General features: G+C 39.3%; 1 protein-coding gene across 5 annotated transcripts in view; it reads left to right on the top strand.

The window, feature by feature from the left end:
* The window catches only part of dscaml1 (Down syndrome cell adhesion molecule like 1), a 97,500-nt gene that overhangs the window by 62,377 nt on the left and 16,201 nt on the right, over nt 1-18,922 (top strand). For 2 of the 5 annotated variants that reach the window (XM_072690708.1, XM_072690707.1), the window contains exons 6-18: nt 1,377-1,652; nt 1,878-2,174; nt 4,332-4,604; nt 8,558-8,839; nt 9,506-9,625; nt 9,733-9,909; nt 12,192-12,397; nt 12,811-12,907; nt 13,165-13,293; nt 13,508-13,675; nt 13,780-13,850; nt 13,955-14,195; nt 16,329-16,475. In XM_072690708.1, the coding sequence (XP_072546809.1) occupies nt 1,377-1,652; nt 1,878-2,174; nt 4,332-4,604; nt 8,558-8,839; nt 9,506-9,625; nt 9,733-9,909; nt 12,192-12,397; nt 12,811-12,907; nt 13,165-13,293; nt 13,508-13,675; nt 13,780-13,850; nt 13,955-14,195; nt 16,329-16,475 (2,484 nt within the window). Of the gene's footprint in view, nt 1-1,376; nt 1,653-1,877; nt 2,175-4,331; nt 4,605-8,557; nt 8,840-9,505; nt 9,626-9,732; nt 9,910-12,191; nt 12,398-12,810; nt 12,908-13,164; nt 13,294-13,507; nt 13,676-13,779; nt 13,851-13,954; nt 14,196-16,328; nt 16,515-18,922 lie in introns of those variants that run through there. The other 3 variants (XM_072690705.1, XM_072690704.1, XM_072690709.1) reach the window with 2 other exon arrangements.

Genomic DNA, 18,922 nt, shown 5'->3' with positions numbered 1-18,922 from the left:
GGGCAGGTGTCTTTTATACTGTTAACGAGTTCAAACAGGTGCCATTAATACAGGTAATGAGTGGAGGACAGATAAGCCTCTTAAAGAAGAAGTTACAGGTCTGTGACAGCCAGAAATCTTGCTTGTTTGTAGGTGAACAAATACTTATTTTCCACCATTATTTGCAAATAAATTCTTTAAAAATCAGCCAATGTGATTTTCAGAATTTCTTTTACTCATTTTGTCTCTCATAGCTGAGGCTATGATGTCAATTACAGGCCTCTCTCATTTTTTTAAGTGGGAGAACTTTTGACAATTGGTGACTGACTGAATACTTTTTTCCCCACTGTAACTTATTTCTTTGATTGTTTGATTAATTGAATATTTGTTTTGATTGAAAAGTGGGAATACATGTATTATTTAAGTCACAAAACAATATTTATAGTTGATAATTCCCTGGTTAAAAAACTGCATAGCCAGATCAGGCAAGCTCCTCATTGACTGGCATTCCGCATTAGCTAGTTTCTTTTGGAAACTTGTTAAACAGTACTGGCAAGTAAGATAAGGGCGGCCAGTAGTATTTGTCTTTATTTTTTTACTTTCTATACTGTAACTTCTTCGTACCACACCCTCTCTGTTTAGTTACTTTGATTCCATTTTCTTCACTTCCCATTAACTTCTTTTTCCTTTTGTTGTTTCCTTTTATTGCCAAATGATCACATCATTCTCTTCTTATCTCTTTTCTTCTTCTCTTCATTCTCTTCTTATCTATTCTCTTCCCTTCTGCTTCTCCAGATCCATTGTCATAGCTTTTGTTAGTACAGTAAAAAAAAACTGGTTGTTCCATATTTGACATGAGAGTTAATTTAGAGCTGCATCTGCATTTTACAGAAAATTACAAAACTTTGAACATCAACATGGTGTATATATATATATATATATATATATATATATACATCAAATATAAACATACAGCACACCTAATATTTTGTTAAATGTACCTTAGCAAGTTGCGCCCTGACTAGCATGTTGCACATTGTCCTGTTGGAACAACTGAAAAATCCAAGGAACAGTCTTGCTGAAGAATTCTAGATAGTCATCCTTCACCATTCTTTCATGCATTTTATGCAGTGTACCAGTTCCACTGTCAGCAAGACTACCACCACCATGCTTAACAGAATCAATATGATGTTCCTGGGGTTGAATGCTCTTATACTGTGTTGGCCAAACTAATTAGTGCCTATCAAACAAGTTTTTATCTGGGCACAGAGGAGCTATGCATTGTGTTTTACTGACTCATGCTGTAATTGTGAGAAAAAATTATAAAATATTGGAATAAATTTTAGGATTTATAAATCACTGACTTGTCCACTTTCTTTCTCTCACTGTCTCTTTAGAGCCTCTGAGGGTTACACTCTCCCCTAAGAACTTGAAGACGGGTATCAGCAGCACAGTGATCCTGTCCTGTGCTGTGCAGGGTTCTCCTCACTTCATAGTGTCCTGGTTCCGCAACACAGAGCCTGTGCTTCCTGACCAGCACTTTTCCATCCAGGGCGCCCACAACGAGACACTGTTTATTACTGCGGCCCAAAAGAGGCACTCAGGAGCTTACCAGTGCTTTGCCACCCGCAAAGGCCAAACCGCACAGGACTTCTCTATTATACTATTGGAAGGTGAGTCCCCAGGGATTATAAAAAGGGATGGATGTGGGTATTGCAACACAGATATATTGCTGTTTTTATATATACAGATATATTGCTGTTTTTGTCAGATGTTAGTATAAAAAAATACTTATCTCTATTATGGAACAATTTTTTTAACATAGATTTTAGTATAAAGTACACCTCTGTTTAAATGCTCACTCTTCTTCACTTGCCTTTTTTTGTGTCACCTCCCAGATGGCACACCACGGATTGTCTCTTCCTTCAGCGAGCGTGTGGTGGCCCCAGGCGAGCCCTTCTCCCTCATGTGTGCAGCCAAAGGCGCCCCTCCCCCTACCATCACCTGGACCTTGGACGATGAGCCAATCGCTCGGGACTCGGCGCACCGGGCCAGTCAGTACACGCTCTCAGACGGCTCTACCGTCTCTCATGTTAATGTCAGCAACCCGCAGATCCGCGACGGGGGCGTGTACCGCTGCGCTGCACGCAACTCGGCCGGTAGCGCCGAGTACCAAGCGCGCATAAACGTAAGAGGTGCCTGTCTACTTTTCAATCTCAGCCGTTATAGGGTGACTTAAAACCCACCCACCCCCCCCCACCCCCAATCCCTGGCCACATCCACTCATCGTTTTTAAAAAGGGATGTAAGAGAGTGTGGGGTGGGGGTTGATGTGCGTGGAAGGAGTGTGTCTTGTTTGTTTCACATTATACAATCAGTCATCTTTTTTGTTGTCTCTTATGAGTCTGTTATCTTTTGTCTAAACACTTATTCGTTCTCTAACTCTTTCTCTTCTTTACTCATACAGAGGTACTCTTTTCAAGGTCGTTTGCCTCTTCATTCTGACCTCTTCAGGTCTTCACATAAACAGAGTGTATCTGTCTCATTCGCTGGATGGTGGACAAACATGAGGTGTTATAGCTTTTCTTTGAGAGGGTAGAGCTAGCAGAGAGAGAGGCTTTTTCTCCAGCTAGACATTCAAGGACAGGAGGGAAGCCACATCAGAGTGGAGAGGACTCACCTTTCGAGAGCAATGATACTGAGCCATGTTGACAGACTTACTGATATCTCTGTGCTTTCATATTCTCTGTCTCTTTATTTATGTGCAGTTATGACATATCTGTCTGATTTAAGGAGACATGCCAGAACAATTACTGTAATGAGAATGAGATCTGGTACCAGAGTCACAGTCATTTACATACACATGTACACAGTCAGTGATGCACAATGCTTCACTGATTCAACCACACCATTACATGCTCATACAAACTGACATTCTTTACTTACTCTCGCCCGCATGCATACACAAGTGACACACACTATGAGGGCATGAAACAGTCTTTTTACCTCTGAATAACACACACACACAAGTCTGCTTTTCCCAAAAACAGCATAGTTACTGCATAGACCCTTTTGTTTTTGGCTTCCTAAGTTCATACATTCTTATTGTGTAAGAGAAACAAAGGCAGTAGGGGAGAGCAAAGAGAGAGAGAGAGAGAGAGAGAGAGAGAGAGAGAGAGAGGATACTGTGCGACAGTCTTGTTGAATAATACATCAGGGGTTCACTTGTCAGAGTGGAGACTTCAATGCTCAACACACTGAGCAAAGAAGAAGAGAAAAGATGGCTAGAGAAGACAAAAAAATCTGTGTACACAAACTCTCCATATGCTACAACACAACTCTCAAAATTAAACATTCAGTCCTCCATTTTGTTTTTCGTTTTTTTTTTTTTTAGTTGTCTCACCATTTTCTGTTTACTCGATCATCTTTAACCCCCCCTCCCCCACTCTGTATGTGTTTTCTGAGAACAGAGTCTTTTAGAGGGTCAACCTTCAGCCACAAAAAGAACAATAGAGGACCCTTTATTAACCTTTTAAAGCAAACCCTGACACAGCCAGTCTTCTTGTGGAGCTAATGACACCTGCAGGCCAACTGCCGTTGGGGTAATCAGGCTAGTGACCTTCACATTACCTCTGGCCTCCAAAATCAAATCCTGAAACCAGCTAACACAAGTCTAAACTATGTGGAAGTGGCAGGTTAGGAGTGAATACATAGGTGAACCCTCAAATCCTCTGTTCTCTTCCAATCCTAAATCTTATAAATGTGTGTTTGGGGTTGATGTATTGAAATGTGATGTTGTATTGACATGTAAAGGAAATTTGGACTCACAGTGTATTTTAATTAATTTATTATGGCTGATACAATTTATGGTAAGTAACATAGCACAAGAAGTTGCTTGCCAGTTTGTATATGCAAAATGTTTTCTATTGTTATTTCATTTTAAGTACTGTTTAATTATAGTATCCTACACAGTTATAAACTTAATTGGCACAGACCCAGAGAGAGCACACGCACACACATATAATGTTCTGAAAGTAAAAGAGCATTCTAACCCCTTCTCCCTTTCCATTATTCCATTATCCGCTCATCCATCCTCTGCTCATCTTTCTTGCCCTCTCTGTTTTCTCTCTTTTGTGTCATCTTCTACCTCCTTTATCATTCTTTCCATTTGACAACTTGTCACCTTTCCAATTTCTCAATCCAACCTTTCTCTACATGTCTCAATGCCCCTTTTTCTGCACCTTCACACTCCTCCTTCTCTCAATTTCTCTGCCTCTTTTACTTTGCCCTCCTCCCTTTTGCCACACCTTTTCCCTCTCTTCCTCTCTCCGTCTTCTTCTCTCTCCCTCTTAGGCCCACCAAGTATACGGGCCATGCGCAACATCACGGCTGTGGCAGGCCGCAATACCTTCATCAATTGCCGCGTGATCGGCTATCCTTACTATTCCATCAAGTGGTACAAGGATAGCATGCTGCTGCCGGACAACCATCGGCAGGTGGTGTACGAGAATGGCACGCTGAAGCTGAGTGATGTGCAGAAGGGAATGGATGAGGGGGCGTACTTGTGCAGTGTGCTCATCCAACCACAGCTGTCCATCAGCCAGACCGTCTATGTCACTGTGAAAGGTTAGCATGTATTCCAGCAAACAGTGTATCACAAAAGTGAGTACACCCCTCACATTTCTGCAGATATTTAAGTATATCTTTTCATGGGACAACACTGGCAAAATGACACTTTGACACAATGAAAAGTAGTCTGTGTGCAGCTTATATAACAGTGTAAATTTATTCTTCCCTCAAAATAACTCAATATACAGCCATTCATGTCTAAACCACCAGCAACGAAAGTGAGTACACCCCTAAATGTCCAAATTGAGCACTGCTTGTCATTTTCCCTCCAAAATGTCATGTAACTCGTTAGTGTTACTAGGTCTCAGATGTGTATAGGGAGCAGGTGTGTTCAATTTTGTAGTACAGCTTTCACACTGGTCACTGAAAGTTCCAACATGGCACCTCATGGCAAAGAATCTCTGAGGATCTTAAAAGACGAATTGTTGCGCTACATGATTGCCAACACCCTGAAACTGAGCTGCAGCACAGTGGCCAAGATCATCCAGCATTTAGAAAGAGCAGGGTCCACTCAGAACAGATCTCGCGTTGGTCGTCCAAAGAATCTGAGTGCACATGCTCAACATCACATCCAAATGCTGTTTTTGAAAGATAGGTGCAGAAGTGCTGTCAGCATTGCTGCAGAGATTGAAGAGGTGGGGGGGTCAGCCTGTCAGTGCTCAGACCATATGCCGCACACTACATCAAATTGGTCTGCATGGCTGTCACCCCAGAAGTGACAGAAGCCTCTTCTGAAGTCTGTACACAAGAAAGCCCACAAACAGTTTGCTGAAGACATGTCAACAAAGGACATGGATTACTGGAACCATGTCCTATGGTTGAGACCAAGATCAATTTGTTTGGTTCAGATGGTCTCAAGCATGTGTGGCGGCAATTAGGTGAGGAGTACAAAGATAAGTGTGTCATGCCTACAGTCAAGCATGGTGGTGGGAATGCCATGGACTGGGGCTGCATGAGTGCAGCAGGTGTTGGGGAGTTACATTTCATTGAGGGACACATGAACTCCAATATGTACTGTGAAATACTGAAGCAGAGCATGATCCCCTCCCTCCGGAAACTGGGTCGCAGAACAGTGTTCCAGCATGATAATGACCCCAAACACACCTCTAAGATGACCACTGCTTTATTGAAGGGGCTGAGGGTAAAGGTGATGGACTGGCCAAGCATGTCAAGCTCCGTGATGTCGTCATGGAAGAGTGGAAAAGCATTCCAGTGGCAACCTGTGAAGCTCTGGTAAACTTCAGGTACTTTCACTAAGGGGTGTACTCACTTTCGTTGCCAGTGGTTTAGACATTAATGGCTGTATATTGAGTTATTTTGAGGGAAGAATAAATTTACACTGTTATATAAGCTGCACACAGACTACTTTTCATTGTGTCAAAGTGTCATTTTGTCAGTGTTGTCCCATGAAAAGATATACTTAAATATCTGCAGAAATGTCAGGGGTGTACTCACTTTTGTGATACACTGTAATTCCTAAACAGACCCTTAATCACATAAGAGTCCTGTGCCATCTTTGTATGCCACTGTGGAAGCATGTGATAGTGATTATAGATTTAAATTGTGTAATTTAATTGTGAAAAATGTATAGGATTTTCCAGCCAAGACTTGTTTGGTGACTGAAATTTGGTACAGGGACCAAAGTCTTTCACCCAGAATACATTTTGGAAATGCATGAGCACATACTAATTCAGTATTAAATTGTTCCACTGTCATATACCTCACTGTGAGACCTGGATTTCATATTGAACACAAAGAGAATCTTAATGCAACATAGTGATTTCACACCCACACAGTATATTCCAGTAGTCTCAACTTCTCTTACAATTGTGACACCACTTGGGTTTGAGTGGTTAATGATTATTCCACAGATGAATAAGAATACAAAACATTGCATACTGTGTAGCTCAAACAGAAGCTTAATAGATTTTTAGTTGTGAAAAAAAGTCAGAAGTCAGTCAGTTACTGCACAGAAATTGAATCATTGTCAATATAATTTGACTTTTTTATTTCTTTATGTAAATTATATAAAAGTATATAATGTAAAATAAGCGCATAAATATTCACCCCCTTCAAAGTGGCTGACCTAATTTAACAGATGTCCAGGCAATTGGTGCTAGTAGTCTTACAATTAGTGAACTGGAGATCACCTGAGTGCAGTGAATGTGTCTTAAGTCATTGTAGTAGAAAGCTTTCACTGGTGAAGAACCCGGGCAACAGTCATATGTAAAGTTTTTCCCATCTCCTTCTTGCATAGTCACTCAGTTTGTCAGGCATATTTACATAAGCCATATTCCTTCCATTTCTTAACGATTGATTTAACTCAATTCCAGTTCAGTTCTTTATCCATACCCTGACTTATACATTTTAATAACCTTTTATAAAAAGCAATAACTTTAGCATAAGTGTTTTTTCTATTCCACTTAGTTCTGTTAACAGTATACCACCTTTACCTCAGAAAAATGTCTTCTTGTGTTTGCGCATTGCTGCTTCTTTACTTGTGGTTTTAAAAGACTGGCATAATGCTTCTTCCCCAGAAAAAAATATTGCTGCGCTTTTTTGTAACTACACTAATATAACTACAGATGCCAAGTGTAAGGTTTTCCTGCCTTTATTAATATTTGTCTGCAAGACTGTAAACAGAATCCCTAATTATTGCTCGACTACGATGACCATCAGTAGAACTCCCTTTACCCATTTTAAGCAGGATGCTTTCTCAAGTCATTGACTTGCTGGCAAGCCAGATTAAGGTGTGATCTGTAACATAATTGGAAGAATATGTTTGACGCTTCATAAAAAATTATCATAGCTAAATATTATTTAGAAGCACATAGATTCACTACATTATTTTTATCATCTGAATATTTTGGAACTATAGTGTATTCACAGCAAAACAAGAAATAACATCACACTACAAAAAGGCCTATCCTGGTTACTTTGTGGTCACACAATAGTCACCACAAAAGTACATTTCAGATTTGTGGAATATTTTTGCAGTTTCTATTAGAACTTTGCATACTAGAAGATTGCATACTGTATCTTAAAAAAGTCCTTTAAAGCAAGTACATGAGGATTCAGCTATGCCTCTATGGAGAAGCTTTTGGGTGACATAGACCTCTGTTGTTTAGGATCCACATTGCCGTGCTAAACTAAAGACCTTAAATTTGAGGCACCAAACACGTCAAGCTAAGTAAATGCATCTGGGTTTAGATTGAAATTGTGTAAATTTGATTTGTCATGTATATTTAGATTTGTGTTTTGTAATTCAGTTTTAAAACTAGATGGAAAAGCTAAAATATTCTGGAGAATATGTGATGATGTTTAGAGTGCAGAGAAATTTTAGCCTTAGTGTATGTGCTAAAGACTAATCATGGTCTCATAATTGCCACATATCAGGAAGACCAAGAACATTCTTAATAGGCTTTGATTAATTAAAATTAGTGGTCTTTATAATCACTCAATGGGTGTGTGTACAAAAATGCTTTTTAGCCATTTCAGTTTCTGATGCAAAGACAGTAGGCTTTATATTGTCTGTCAGTCTGTCTGTCTGTCTGTCTGTCTGTGTGTGCGTGCGTGCATGTGCATGGGAGTACAAGAGAACACTGACTCCAGTGTGAAGGCAGTATAGTGTGCTACTTGTCTTGTCATGTCTCTGATTTAATTAGCTGAATTTTAACGAGCCCCAGATTAAATCCCCCAGATGTCTCCAATGTAGCCCCCCACCTCCGTTTCCATGGCAGCACCATTATTCCCCATGCCAATTGGGCTCTAATTAGAGCAGCTATTATGGTCTGGAGGGACAGAGAGGTGGTGCGCGTGTGGGACAGAGGGAGGAGGAGATTACACTGCAGATCATAGCGAGGTGTATATATGAACCTTCAGCATTGAAAACTAAATATCTCTCTATCTCTCTCTTCCTCGCCCCCTCTCTATTACTATCCCTCTCTCAGTCCCTCCTCTCATCCAGCCCTTTGACTTCCCCCCTACCTCCATTGGTAAGCTGATGTACATAGCATGTGTAGTGTCATCTGGAGACATGCCCATTCGGATCACCTGGCGCAAAGATGGCCAGGAGATTGTGTCAGGCACCTCTGGCGTCACCATTGAGACTAAAGAGTTCATGAGCTCACTGCAGATCTCCAAAGTGTCCCTCAAGCACAACGGCAACTATACCTGCATTGCCAGCAACGATGCCGCAACTGTCAGCTCCGAGAGACAGCTCATAGTCACTGGTAAGAGATTTACAGACTAATGCATGTGATGATATGCCAAGCATACTGGCATATAGCAAGCATTTTAGTTTATTGTTATCTGCAAAAATCTTGCTGATTAAGCACTAGCATTTATTTACATATTGTATATTGTAATGAACAGATTCTCTGTAGACTGCTAAACTGGCAGTCATCACCTGCTCCACCTCCCCCTCAACACTCTTGCCATACTATTCCAAGCATTTGCAGTACTGTAAGTCATGATAAGTTATTTTGAGCATTGGACATACCTTTATTCAAATTAACTTATATTCAGTGATTCAGTGAGTCGATTGTTTAAGTTTATAACTGATCATGAGTTCAGACGCAAAGAAAAGCATCTCTTTTGGTCACATCAGAGAATTGTGCTGTTACACCAGTTAAAAAGACTGCTGAGCTGGCAAGAACTTCAGTTGACTTCAGTATAGAGACTAAAACCCAATGGTTGGAATGTTGTCAATGTAAAATAATAATTGAAAAAATAATAATAAATAAAACATAAACATAAAAAAATAAACATACTTAGTTAAAGGTGAAGGGAGTTTTATAAAACTGAAAACCTTTTAAATGTATACTACAAACAATACCCACATTGTGTGTAAAAGAATGTGAAAGAATTTTCATCAAAATCAAACTGTGTTTTCCTAGTTCCCCCTCGCTTCCGGGTACAGCCTAACAACCAGGATGGGATTTATGGCAAGTCCGGGGTTCTAAACTGCTCAGTGGATGGTTATCCTCCTCCCAAAGTTATGTGGAAACATGCCAAAGGTGCAAAGTGACCCAGTGGGAATAACTTCATATGTCTCGATATTTTGAAATTCATCTCAAAATGTATGATTTTGTTTCACTGTTTTTACATTTTTACATTTTTCCAGGTATCGGAAACCCACAGCAGTACCACCCAGTTCCTCTTACTGGCCGTATCCAGATCATGCCCAATGGATCTCTCCTCATCAGGCATGTTTTGGAGGAGGACCGTGGCTACTACCTATGCCAGGCCAGCAATGGAGTGGGATCTGACATCAGCAAAAGCATGTTGCTTACTGTCAAAAGTGAGTCAAATTGCACAAACATTATACAGTGGGGACAATAAGTATTTGAATAGTGACATGTTTTTTGTAACCATGCCTTTGTACACCACAACAATGAATATGAAATAAAGCAAGCTATCACTCAATGGCATGGATATTGCTTTAACCATTTAGGAAATACAGTCATTTATTTTACATAGGTAACATGTAAAAGGTAACATGGTACTATTTTACATAGGTAACATATGTGGAATTAGGTCACTTATGTTTATGGATTATGCGGCTGCTGATAGAAGCAGCAGGATTAATTCTGGTATACTGTTTTCCCAGATTCACATGCTGATTGGACAGCATTTTACACTACAGATAGATAATGACCCAGTACATACTGAGAAAGCAACATGCTTTTTGAGGCAAAGAAAGCTTCTTGAGGCAAAGAAATAGAATTTTCCTAAATGGCCATGATTTAAAACTGAAAATCTACATGTTTCAATCTTCAGACATCTTGTTTGTTTCATTTTAAATCCATTGAGGTGGTGTATAGAGTAAAAAATTGTGTCATTGTTAAAAATACTTGTTGACAAAACTACCTTAGACTGGACAATGTATAATAACAATATCATATTATTATGTTATGTGCAGATCATGTTTACAACTTATAATTGTGGGAAGAGTTATACCGTTTGTAAATTTTGTTGTAAAAATAGCAGAATCCTCAGTCTGAGGCTTAGAAAACATTGACAATAAAATAAACATACTCCAATCTATGTGCTGATATAATTAGAATACTTAGGAATAGTTCTTAATCTATATATGTGTATAAGGAAATGTAATTCAGTCGGGTTTAAGAATTTATGTATGCATTTTGTGTATGTTGTAGTGGATGTAATACCACCTTTGTCTAAGCTTTCTTTAAAGCTTACAAAGGCTCTCACCTCTGTAGGTGAGCCTGGGGGAAACTTTGAGATGGTCCAGCACTCACACAGAACCACACATCATGTGACTGTATGTCACTCAAACCAGTGACCCTGTTCATGATATTTTCTACACTCTGAGTATAGGTACATTGGTAGAGGGAAAATACTTTCTAAAAGAGGATTTAATTATTGAAAAGGAGAGAGACAGAAAGTGAGAGTAAGAAAGTTAATCTTCACTCTATGCACTGCTGGTTGAAAAAACAAAATGCATATGTGTCAGGCAGCATTATTTCTACAGAAACATGCTTTCTTTTATCAGTACTGAAACATATAAACTGTTCCTGGCCTCTTGTAGATTTAAAGGGTACGTTTGAGCATGAGTGTGGATTTAATTTCTGACTGCAAGGCCACAGCCACAGACAAAACGGATTTTAACTTTGCATTTACTTTGCTCAGTTGTTTTTGTACTCCAACAGTGCATACAGTGAAGTAGACTTACTTTCTCTCATTCTCTCTTGCTCTCTCTTTCTCTGAAGCCATGTTGGTATTATTGATTGAATCGTTCCTCTCCTCTGCCTTCCTCAGTTCTGTCTGTTTCACTCAGTGGAGGGAGGGAAGAATGAATAAGTGATGAAAACAAAACAGTGGAACCCTCTTCAAATCAATAATGTGTGTGCATGTGTGTGTAAGTGAGAGTTTGGGTCAGAAGAATGAGCGAGTATGGTGAAAAGCAGTCTTAAGCAAAATTTAGATTGTGGTTGTACAAACTTTGTGAATCAGGTACAAGGCGTTCTTATATCCTTAGTTCAGTTTGCTTTGACAATTTTACATTTGTATTGTCATATGTTGCAATCATACAGTGTATATATATAATTATTAAATATGCCTATGTGATTTAAAACAAACACATAAATAGATATATAGAAGAGTGTTATTTATTAAATATACCAAATTTATGGAAAAGCAAAAACAGTCTAGTATCTATAAAGTATACATTATGAAGAGAAAAAAAAATTGTAATTATGAAGTGCATGTTTGTGTGTGGTTTGGTGTTCACTCACTGGCACATATCTGGCTGCAGTGGATTTCTGCTGTGTTTAATCATTTGGTTTACTCTGAATGGTGTTCGGACCAGTTGACACAGGGGACTCTTTTCAGGGGTCAGCTCTTGGGATTGAAGTGCCTGAAATTGCAGTCTTGTTTTAGGATTTGATTCCAAATGCATCCAGAATTATTAATTATTATTGATATTATTATTAAGCTCTTTTTTAATGTTGATCACTGAGAATCAGCCTAGCCTCTCTCTCTCTCTCTCTCTCTCTCTCTCTCTCTCTCTCTCTCTCTCTCTCTCTCTCTCTCTCTCTCTCTCTCTCTCGCTCTCTCTAGTCCCAGCCATGATCACCTCCCATCCCAACACCACCATGGCTATAAAGGGCCAGAATAAGGAGCTGAACTGCACTGCCCGGGGCGAGTACCCTATCATCATCCGGTGGGAGCGGGGTGACACAGTCATTGACCCTGACCGAAACCCTCGCTACTCCATCACCACTAGCCCCAATGAGAAGAGCGATGAGGTGATCTCCACACTGAAAGTAAGGCACTTAATCCCACCTAAATCCACATCTTGAAATCAAAAATACTGAATAAAGACCCATAGGAATTGATCAGTGAAGTTAATAGTGCCATTGTAAATCAGTTGAAACTTGTGGAGTAGAATTTGGAGAAGAATTGGACTATATGCTGCTCTACCACATGGGAATGACTTATCAATTACAGTACAAAGGATAGAGTGAATGATTAAGTGAACAACGTAAACTTAACACTCACAGACAAAGAGAAAAGAATACTGCTTTGCATACAAAACTAAATAAATAATATGATGAATAACAGCTAGCTGTTCATTCTCTGTCTATAAATCTTGAGTTTTCTTAGTTTTCTTGTCATTTAATTTTTTACTTGCCTCTGCCTCTTTCTCATTCTTTACTTACTTTCTGTCTCTCTGTAGCTTAAGCCAGCTGAGCGTGGGGATTCCGTATTCTTTTCCTGTCATGCCATCAACTCGTTCGGCGAAGGCCGTGGCCTCATTCAGCTGACTGTGCAAGGCAAGACAATCAGCCATGAAGACCGCACTTATGTCTGACATGATACACCTTATCTAGAGACACAAAATCAATAATTTATCCCTTTACTCTCCGCTCCTTCTCTCTTCTCTCATTATCCTCATCACTCTCTTATTTGGTTTCTCTCTCTCTATCTATCTCTCTCTCTCTCTCTCTCTCTCTCTCTGTTTCTCCCTCTCTCTCTCAAATTGCAGTCATCACAAATGGCAGTTTTTTTAATTAAATTCTTTGTCCTGCAGAGCCTCCTGATCCCCCAGAGTTGGAAGTCCGCGAGGTAAAGGATCGCAGCATGAACTTAAGATGGACCCAGAGGTTTGACGGCAACAGCATAATAACTAGTTACGACATCGAATACAAAAACAAATCTGGTGCGTAAATCTTGGGCAGATCTTTGAGATTAGTCTACATTACTTTTTGAGGCACAGAAAGATAGCTTTCTCAATTTAGAATGCCTCTGTGTGTTTCTGAAATTAACTAATTGATTTTTATCACTTTCATAGTTTTACTTCACTTCACTTATTATGCAAAAACATAATTTGCTGCAGTGTTATTATTATTGAAGTTCTGATCACCTCTCCGTAGATCCATGGGAACTTAAGCATGCCACACGCAAAATCTCGCCCACCAATAACCAGGCCAACATAGTAGAGCTGCATCCTGCATCTGTCTACAGCATCCGCATGTACTCATACAACAAGATCGGACGTAGTCAGGCCAGCAAAGAACTGACCATCAGCACTGAGGAAGCACGTAGGTCTATGCACAGCACACGTACACACTAAGAAACAAAAAGATCATCTTTACAAATCTCGTTTCATAGCTCGTCTTGAAATTTCTTTTTCTGCTCTTCACAGCTCCAGATGGGCCACCCATGGACGTTATTTTGCAGCCTATGACATCACAGAGCATTCGTGTCACTTGGAAGGTATACAACCTGGGACCAAATATATTTGCAGGATCACTTCAGTGGTAGTAAGCCTAAGGGACTGAACTATTATTCTGACCAATCTATCTCTCTCTTCTTCCCAGGCTCCTAAAAAGGAGCTCCAGAATGGAGTGATACGTGGCTATCAGATTGGTTACAGGGAGAATGGGCCAGGCAGTAATGGCCAGTACAGTATAGTGGAAATGAAAGCAACAGGAGACAGTGAGGTGTACACGCTGGACAATTTAAAGAAATTTGCCCAGTATGGTGTGGTGGTGCAGGCCTTCAACCGAGCTGGAACAGGACCATCCAGCTCGGAGATCAATGCAACCACTTTGGAAGATGGTAAATGTTGTTCCGTTCTTTATGTTCATTCAACCCATACACAAACACACTCACACGCGTATGTTCTTTGAAAGAAAAAAAAAGTTTTTGTGTCTGCCTGTGGGATGTGTGTATACAGACAGCGCCTCTAGTTTAGGCACTTCAAACACTAGCATATCACTATCGCTGTGACAGTGATTTTGATGGTGTTATAGATAATAGTAATAACATACAAAAAATAATTATAATTAGCTTGTCTGCAGGCCTCTCTCATCTTTTCACTGCTTTTCCTCCCAGTGTAATTATGTGCAGCTGAGTGCATTGTCTCTCTTCTCCCTTTTACATCCTTCACTCTGACTTTTAACTCCCTCAGTCTTCCCTCACTGTCTTACACATAAAATATTGTTCTTTGTCTAGTACAACTTGTCTCCAAAAAAGCTGTGTAGATACATATTAACAATATGTGCAGTAGTTGATCACACTAGGACAGTGTAAGTGCACATGTAATTGAGAGTTGTAATAGTGTATTCTCTCTCCTTTAATTACACATGTTTAATACTAGTAGTCTCATTACATTTGAATAAACTGCTGTTGTTTTCTGCACTGGTTTAAAGCCATTTTGTTTCTTTTAGGTTACTACATACATAACACAATCACTTTTTACAGTGATTTTAGAATACTGGCTGCCCTGTGCAAATGCAGTGTAATTAGTCAAAATGTTGGTAATTACTGTAAAAAAAAAAATATGTAAGAGACACTCTGGAATTACACAAGTCAAAATTAAAGTTGATAAACGTGCATTTATACAAGCTGTTCTGCTGTACTCCATCTGTAACAGAGGTTACATCACCACTAATTACATTGTTGTTGAAAAAAATGTTAATGTGTAACTACACAGTAATTGGAAACCTTTAATTTAAGTTTGATTTATTTAGCTTATTTCTATTTATTGTATACTTCATTCTTTTATCAATATCCTCAAAGCTGCCAGGTTGTGAGAGCCGTTTGTAAGAGAAAAAGAAAAAGGCAGTGAACATGAGGACAAGTTAGAGCTGAACTTGTAAATAGACTTAAAATGCAGTCCTCTAAATGTTGAAGGGGCTAAGCCCAGTCAGGCAACAAGACCTCTTCAAACAAACACAGCGATTTCTCTTCACCCTTCTCCACCCCTTTTTTCGCTCTCTTTCCCTTCTCTTGCACCCTCTCTTCCTGTGCCAGCTGCAGCTGCTCCTGCATAGAGGCAGGCCAGCTTTATCTCTCCTCTGTCTCACCCCCTCCTTTCATCCTGCCCTTCATGCACACGCGTTCTCACCCAGCAAAAAGCACAGAGACACGCTCTGTCTTACCTCAATAGTGGCCTTCTTAATTCAGGAGCACTGTTTGGCTCCTCACCATGGTCACATTCACCACGTATCCGGGAAGAAGAGAACGTGTTGGTGAATGCTACAACAAATCAACATTTCATTGCCCTATGCACTGATAACTAATGCACCTTTTACTTTTTAGGGATAGGGACAACACTTTTATAGGTGGAAAGTCTATATTTTACACTAAGCAGCGGTGAGAACCACCACAGGGTTTCTATGAAAAGAGGCAAAAACTGTTGAAACATATCAGTCTAAATGGTTTAGAACATTAAAACATTTAGAAACATAAATACATTTCCAAAAAAGTAATTTAATTTGACTTCTCTCTAATCTGTTGTGAGAATGTGTAAATAGACTGTCTGTTGATGTGTCCACAAGATAAAGCTGAAACACAATTGGTTTATGAGGCAAGACAATGATCCAAAAAAGAAAAGCAACTTTTGATTAAAAATGCATTGTATATTTTGACATGCATTGAATGTTTTGATCAAATTCTTTTTTTGTGTCATATTATATTTTGTTTGCAGATCTAACAACATATAACTTACATATAACATATTTGCATATTTGCTGTTACATATAACAGCAAATATGCTGTCTGAAACTTTTCATGGCACTGTAAATATCATAGATAAATTTGTTTACTGTGAAGATACCTACTATTAGCATTATTATAATAGGACTTATTTTCTACTTGTTTTCTGTCTCATAAATCTATATTCCCCCTTATAATAACATTACAGTCCCACAGTCTTATGCATGTTTTTTTTTTTTTTTTCCCTCCTAGTGCCCAGCCAACCACCTCAGAATGTTCGGGCCATTACAGTGACATCAGATGAAGCAGTTATAACGTGGTCTGAACCTCCACGGATGACCCTGAATGGGGTCCTTAAAGGCTACCGTGTGGTCTTCTGGTCCCTCTTCCCCGATGGAGGTGGGTGCTGTGGGAGCCAGGCACTGGGGCTGAACCAGAGTAATTATATACTACTACTGCTACTTCCACTCTTTCTCTTTTCCCTTAACCTTTCTCACTACAGTGTTTGTGTGTGTGAGTGTCTGTCTTGTGATTAGGGCTTTGTATTGTAGGACAGTGGGTTTGTCTTATTTGTTTTTTGGAACCAAAAATAACTATGACAAACAGCAATGAAAAAATACTAAATGTTTTGTATGCTGTCAGAAAGCTCAGTGGGGTAAAATATAAACAAAAGAAAGGTCTATCCTTTCAGAAGGTTTTTGATATCAGAATTCAAGTTTGCCCTTTGTAATTTTAACAGCCACATGACATTACAGATCAGCTACCATACAACCACTGCACCTCCATGACATCAGCATCGCAAAAGCTTTGCATGAAGATGCCATTTAATTGCAGTTTTGGAGATGTGGAGACCCTGGAAAGTAACCAAATCAAATGTAAAATGTAACAAACATAGTCAAAATTGTCAAATGTCAAAAACTTGACTGATGTACCTACCAGTCTGACCAGCAGGTCCCGTCCCCACCACCACCCATGCCAGACCAGCGCCACACCCACCTACCACTGCCGCCTGTCTAATGGCCATGTTAAAACCCAAATGGACTCTTAAGGATCTGCCAATCTACACAGGATATTACCCCTATTAACTATCATTGCTCTGACCATCACTGCCATGACTATATTAAGTTCTACTACACAATGATTAGTATATTATGATTATGATCAGAGCAGTTCAACAGTCTAGATGGTTTGGTAACTTTTCCTTGCCACTGTCGCCGTTGGCTTGCTCACTGGGGGTCTTGGATCCTTCATGTCTTTTTATGTTATTTCTTTTTTTGTCTTTTACTAATTACTAATTATGTAAAGCTGCTTTGTGACAACAACAGTTTTAAAAAGCGCTATACAAATAAATTTGACTTGACTTGACTTGACTGTACTCAAGCCTTAAAGCTTCATGTATTAAAGCTTCTCTGTATCACATCAACTATGTATCAAAGATGTAGCGGCAGCTTAACATTTAGTAGATTCTACTGAATATTTTCTAGTTGAAATATTTAACTTATTTCTAGGTTAGAAATTGTAGCTTGGGTTTTACAATCACTTTCTTTTCTACTCACACATTACATTAGTGCAATTCGCTGCACAGGACTTGTGAATTTGAGTCTTTTGTAAACATAGAAATATTACATTGCTCCCTGTTCTGCTTCTGCCAGCATATTCCAGAGCTGTAGTTTGTAACATTTTCTCACAGTGCACAGACAAATACGCCATTGCTTGACTAAACACTGCTGCACAATGCTTCCAAAGACTTCCTATAATGAGTCAGATTTTGTGGTATTGTTAATGTAATAGGTTTAATTAAAAATCATTCTCAATGTATTAGCACCAGTTGGAGAATACTGGTTTGTTACACCATGAGCTTTTATAAAACTATGAGGAAGTATTTATATGTAATGTTAAGTGCCCTCTTGTGGATGAAGGAAACTTAACAGTGAGAAATCTGGGGCCATATTTGTTAAGATATGTGTAGAATCTAATGAACCACCAGTGCAACATACAAATTTTAAGTACATTACTGCAATATGTCACTTTACGTCTGATGTCAATGTCAGGGACCTCTATTTATTTATACAAGCACTGAAACTCTTACATTCCTACAAACTTTAAATAATTGATGTTTATTGTTGCACCAATGCAATTTCAATTCTGTGTATGTCCTGTACATAACACAGTTTTGACCTTAAAGCTGACTTTGACTTTGACATTTATCAAATTTAATTCAATTCATTTAATGAATGATGATGAATCTACCTGATTCTGTAATGCTGAAGTCAGTTATTTCTTGCTTTATTGTTAAAATCAATAAATCGTAACCACTAAACCTTTAATGGGTATATTACACACTACCCACTTTAACAAGTAAACGTGCCATTCAGTAATTACATTTGAACAGGATTAGGTTTTGGTTAACCAAAAAATGCTGGTCAGGGTTAGGATTAGGGCCAGGATGAGTGTATGGATTAATTTCAAAACACTGAAACATAAGAAAACACTGCAATAAAAACTCAAATCAAGCAGCCGAGGCCCCGGAATGGGATGGGAAGATGATGCTCTCTCCCCACATTGCTTTGCTGCAGCGCTGGCCGTTGCTGGCATCTGCTAGATGGTGCATCTAAACCGGGTATGCAGGGCTTTCCTCCAGGCTCATTGGTGGCCCAATGACGTTTCATCTGCAGCAGTTTGGAAAAGGAACAGCTTAACTGTGCATGGTCCGCCCTCAATAGTGTCGGGGGGGGAGAGAGTACGGGTTGGGTAATTGGCCATCCATATTGGGGAGAAAATAGATAAAGTTCTTGTTCCCAACTGATAGCCCAGTTACCCACATCGTCTTTAATGGGACAGCTATA

The sequence above is a fragment of the Salminus brasiliensis genome, chromosome 11 (genome assembly GCF_030463535.1).
Source record: "Salminus brasiliensis chromosome 11, fSalBra1.hap2, whole genome shotgun sequence".
Classification (NCBI taxonomy): Eukaryota; Metazoa; Chordata; class Actinopteri; order Characiformes; family Bryconidae; genus Salminus; species Salminus brasiliensis.
The sequence above is the reverse complement of the archived record's forward strand: the minus strand, read 5'-3'. Positions and strand labels throughout refer to the sequence as shown.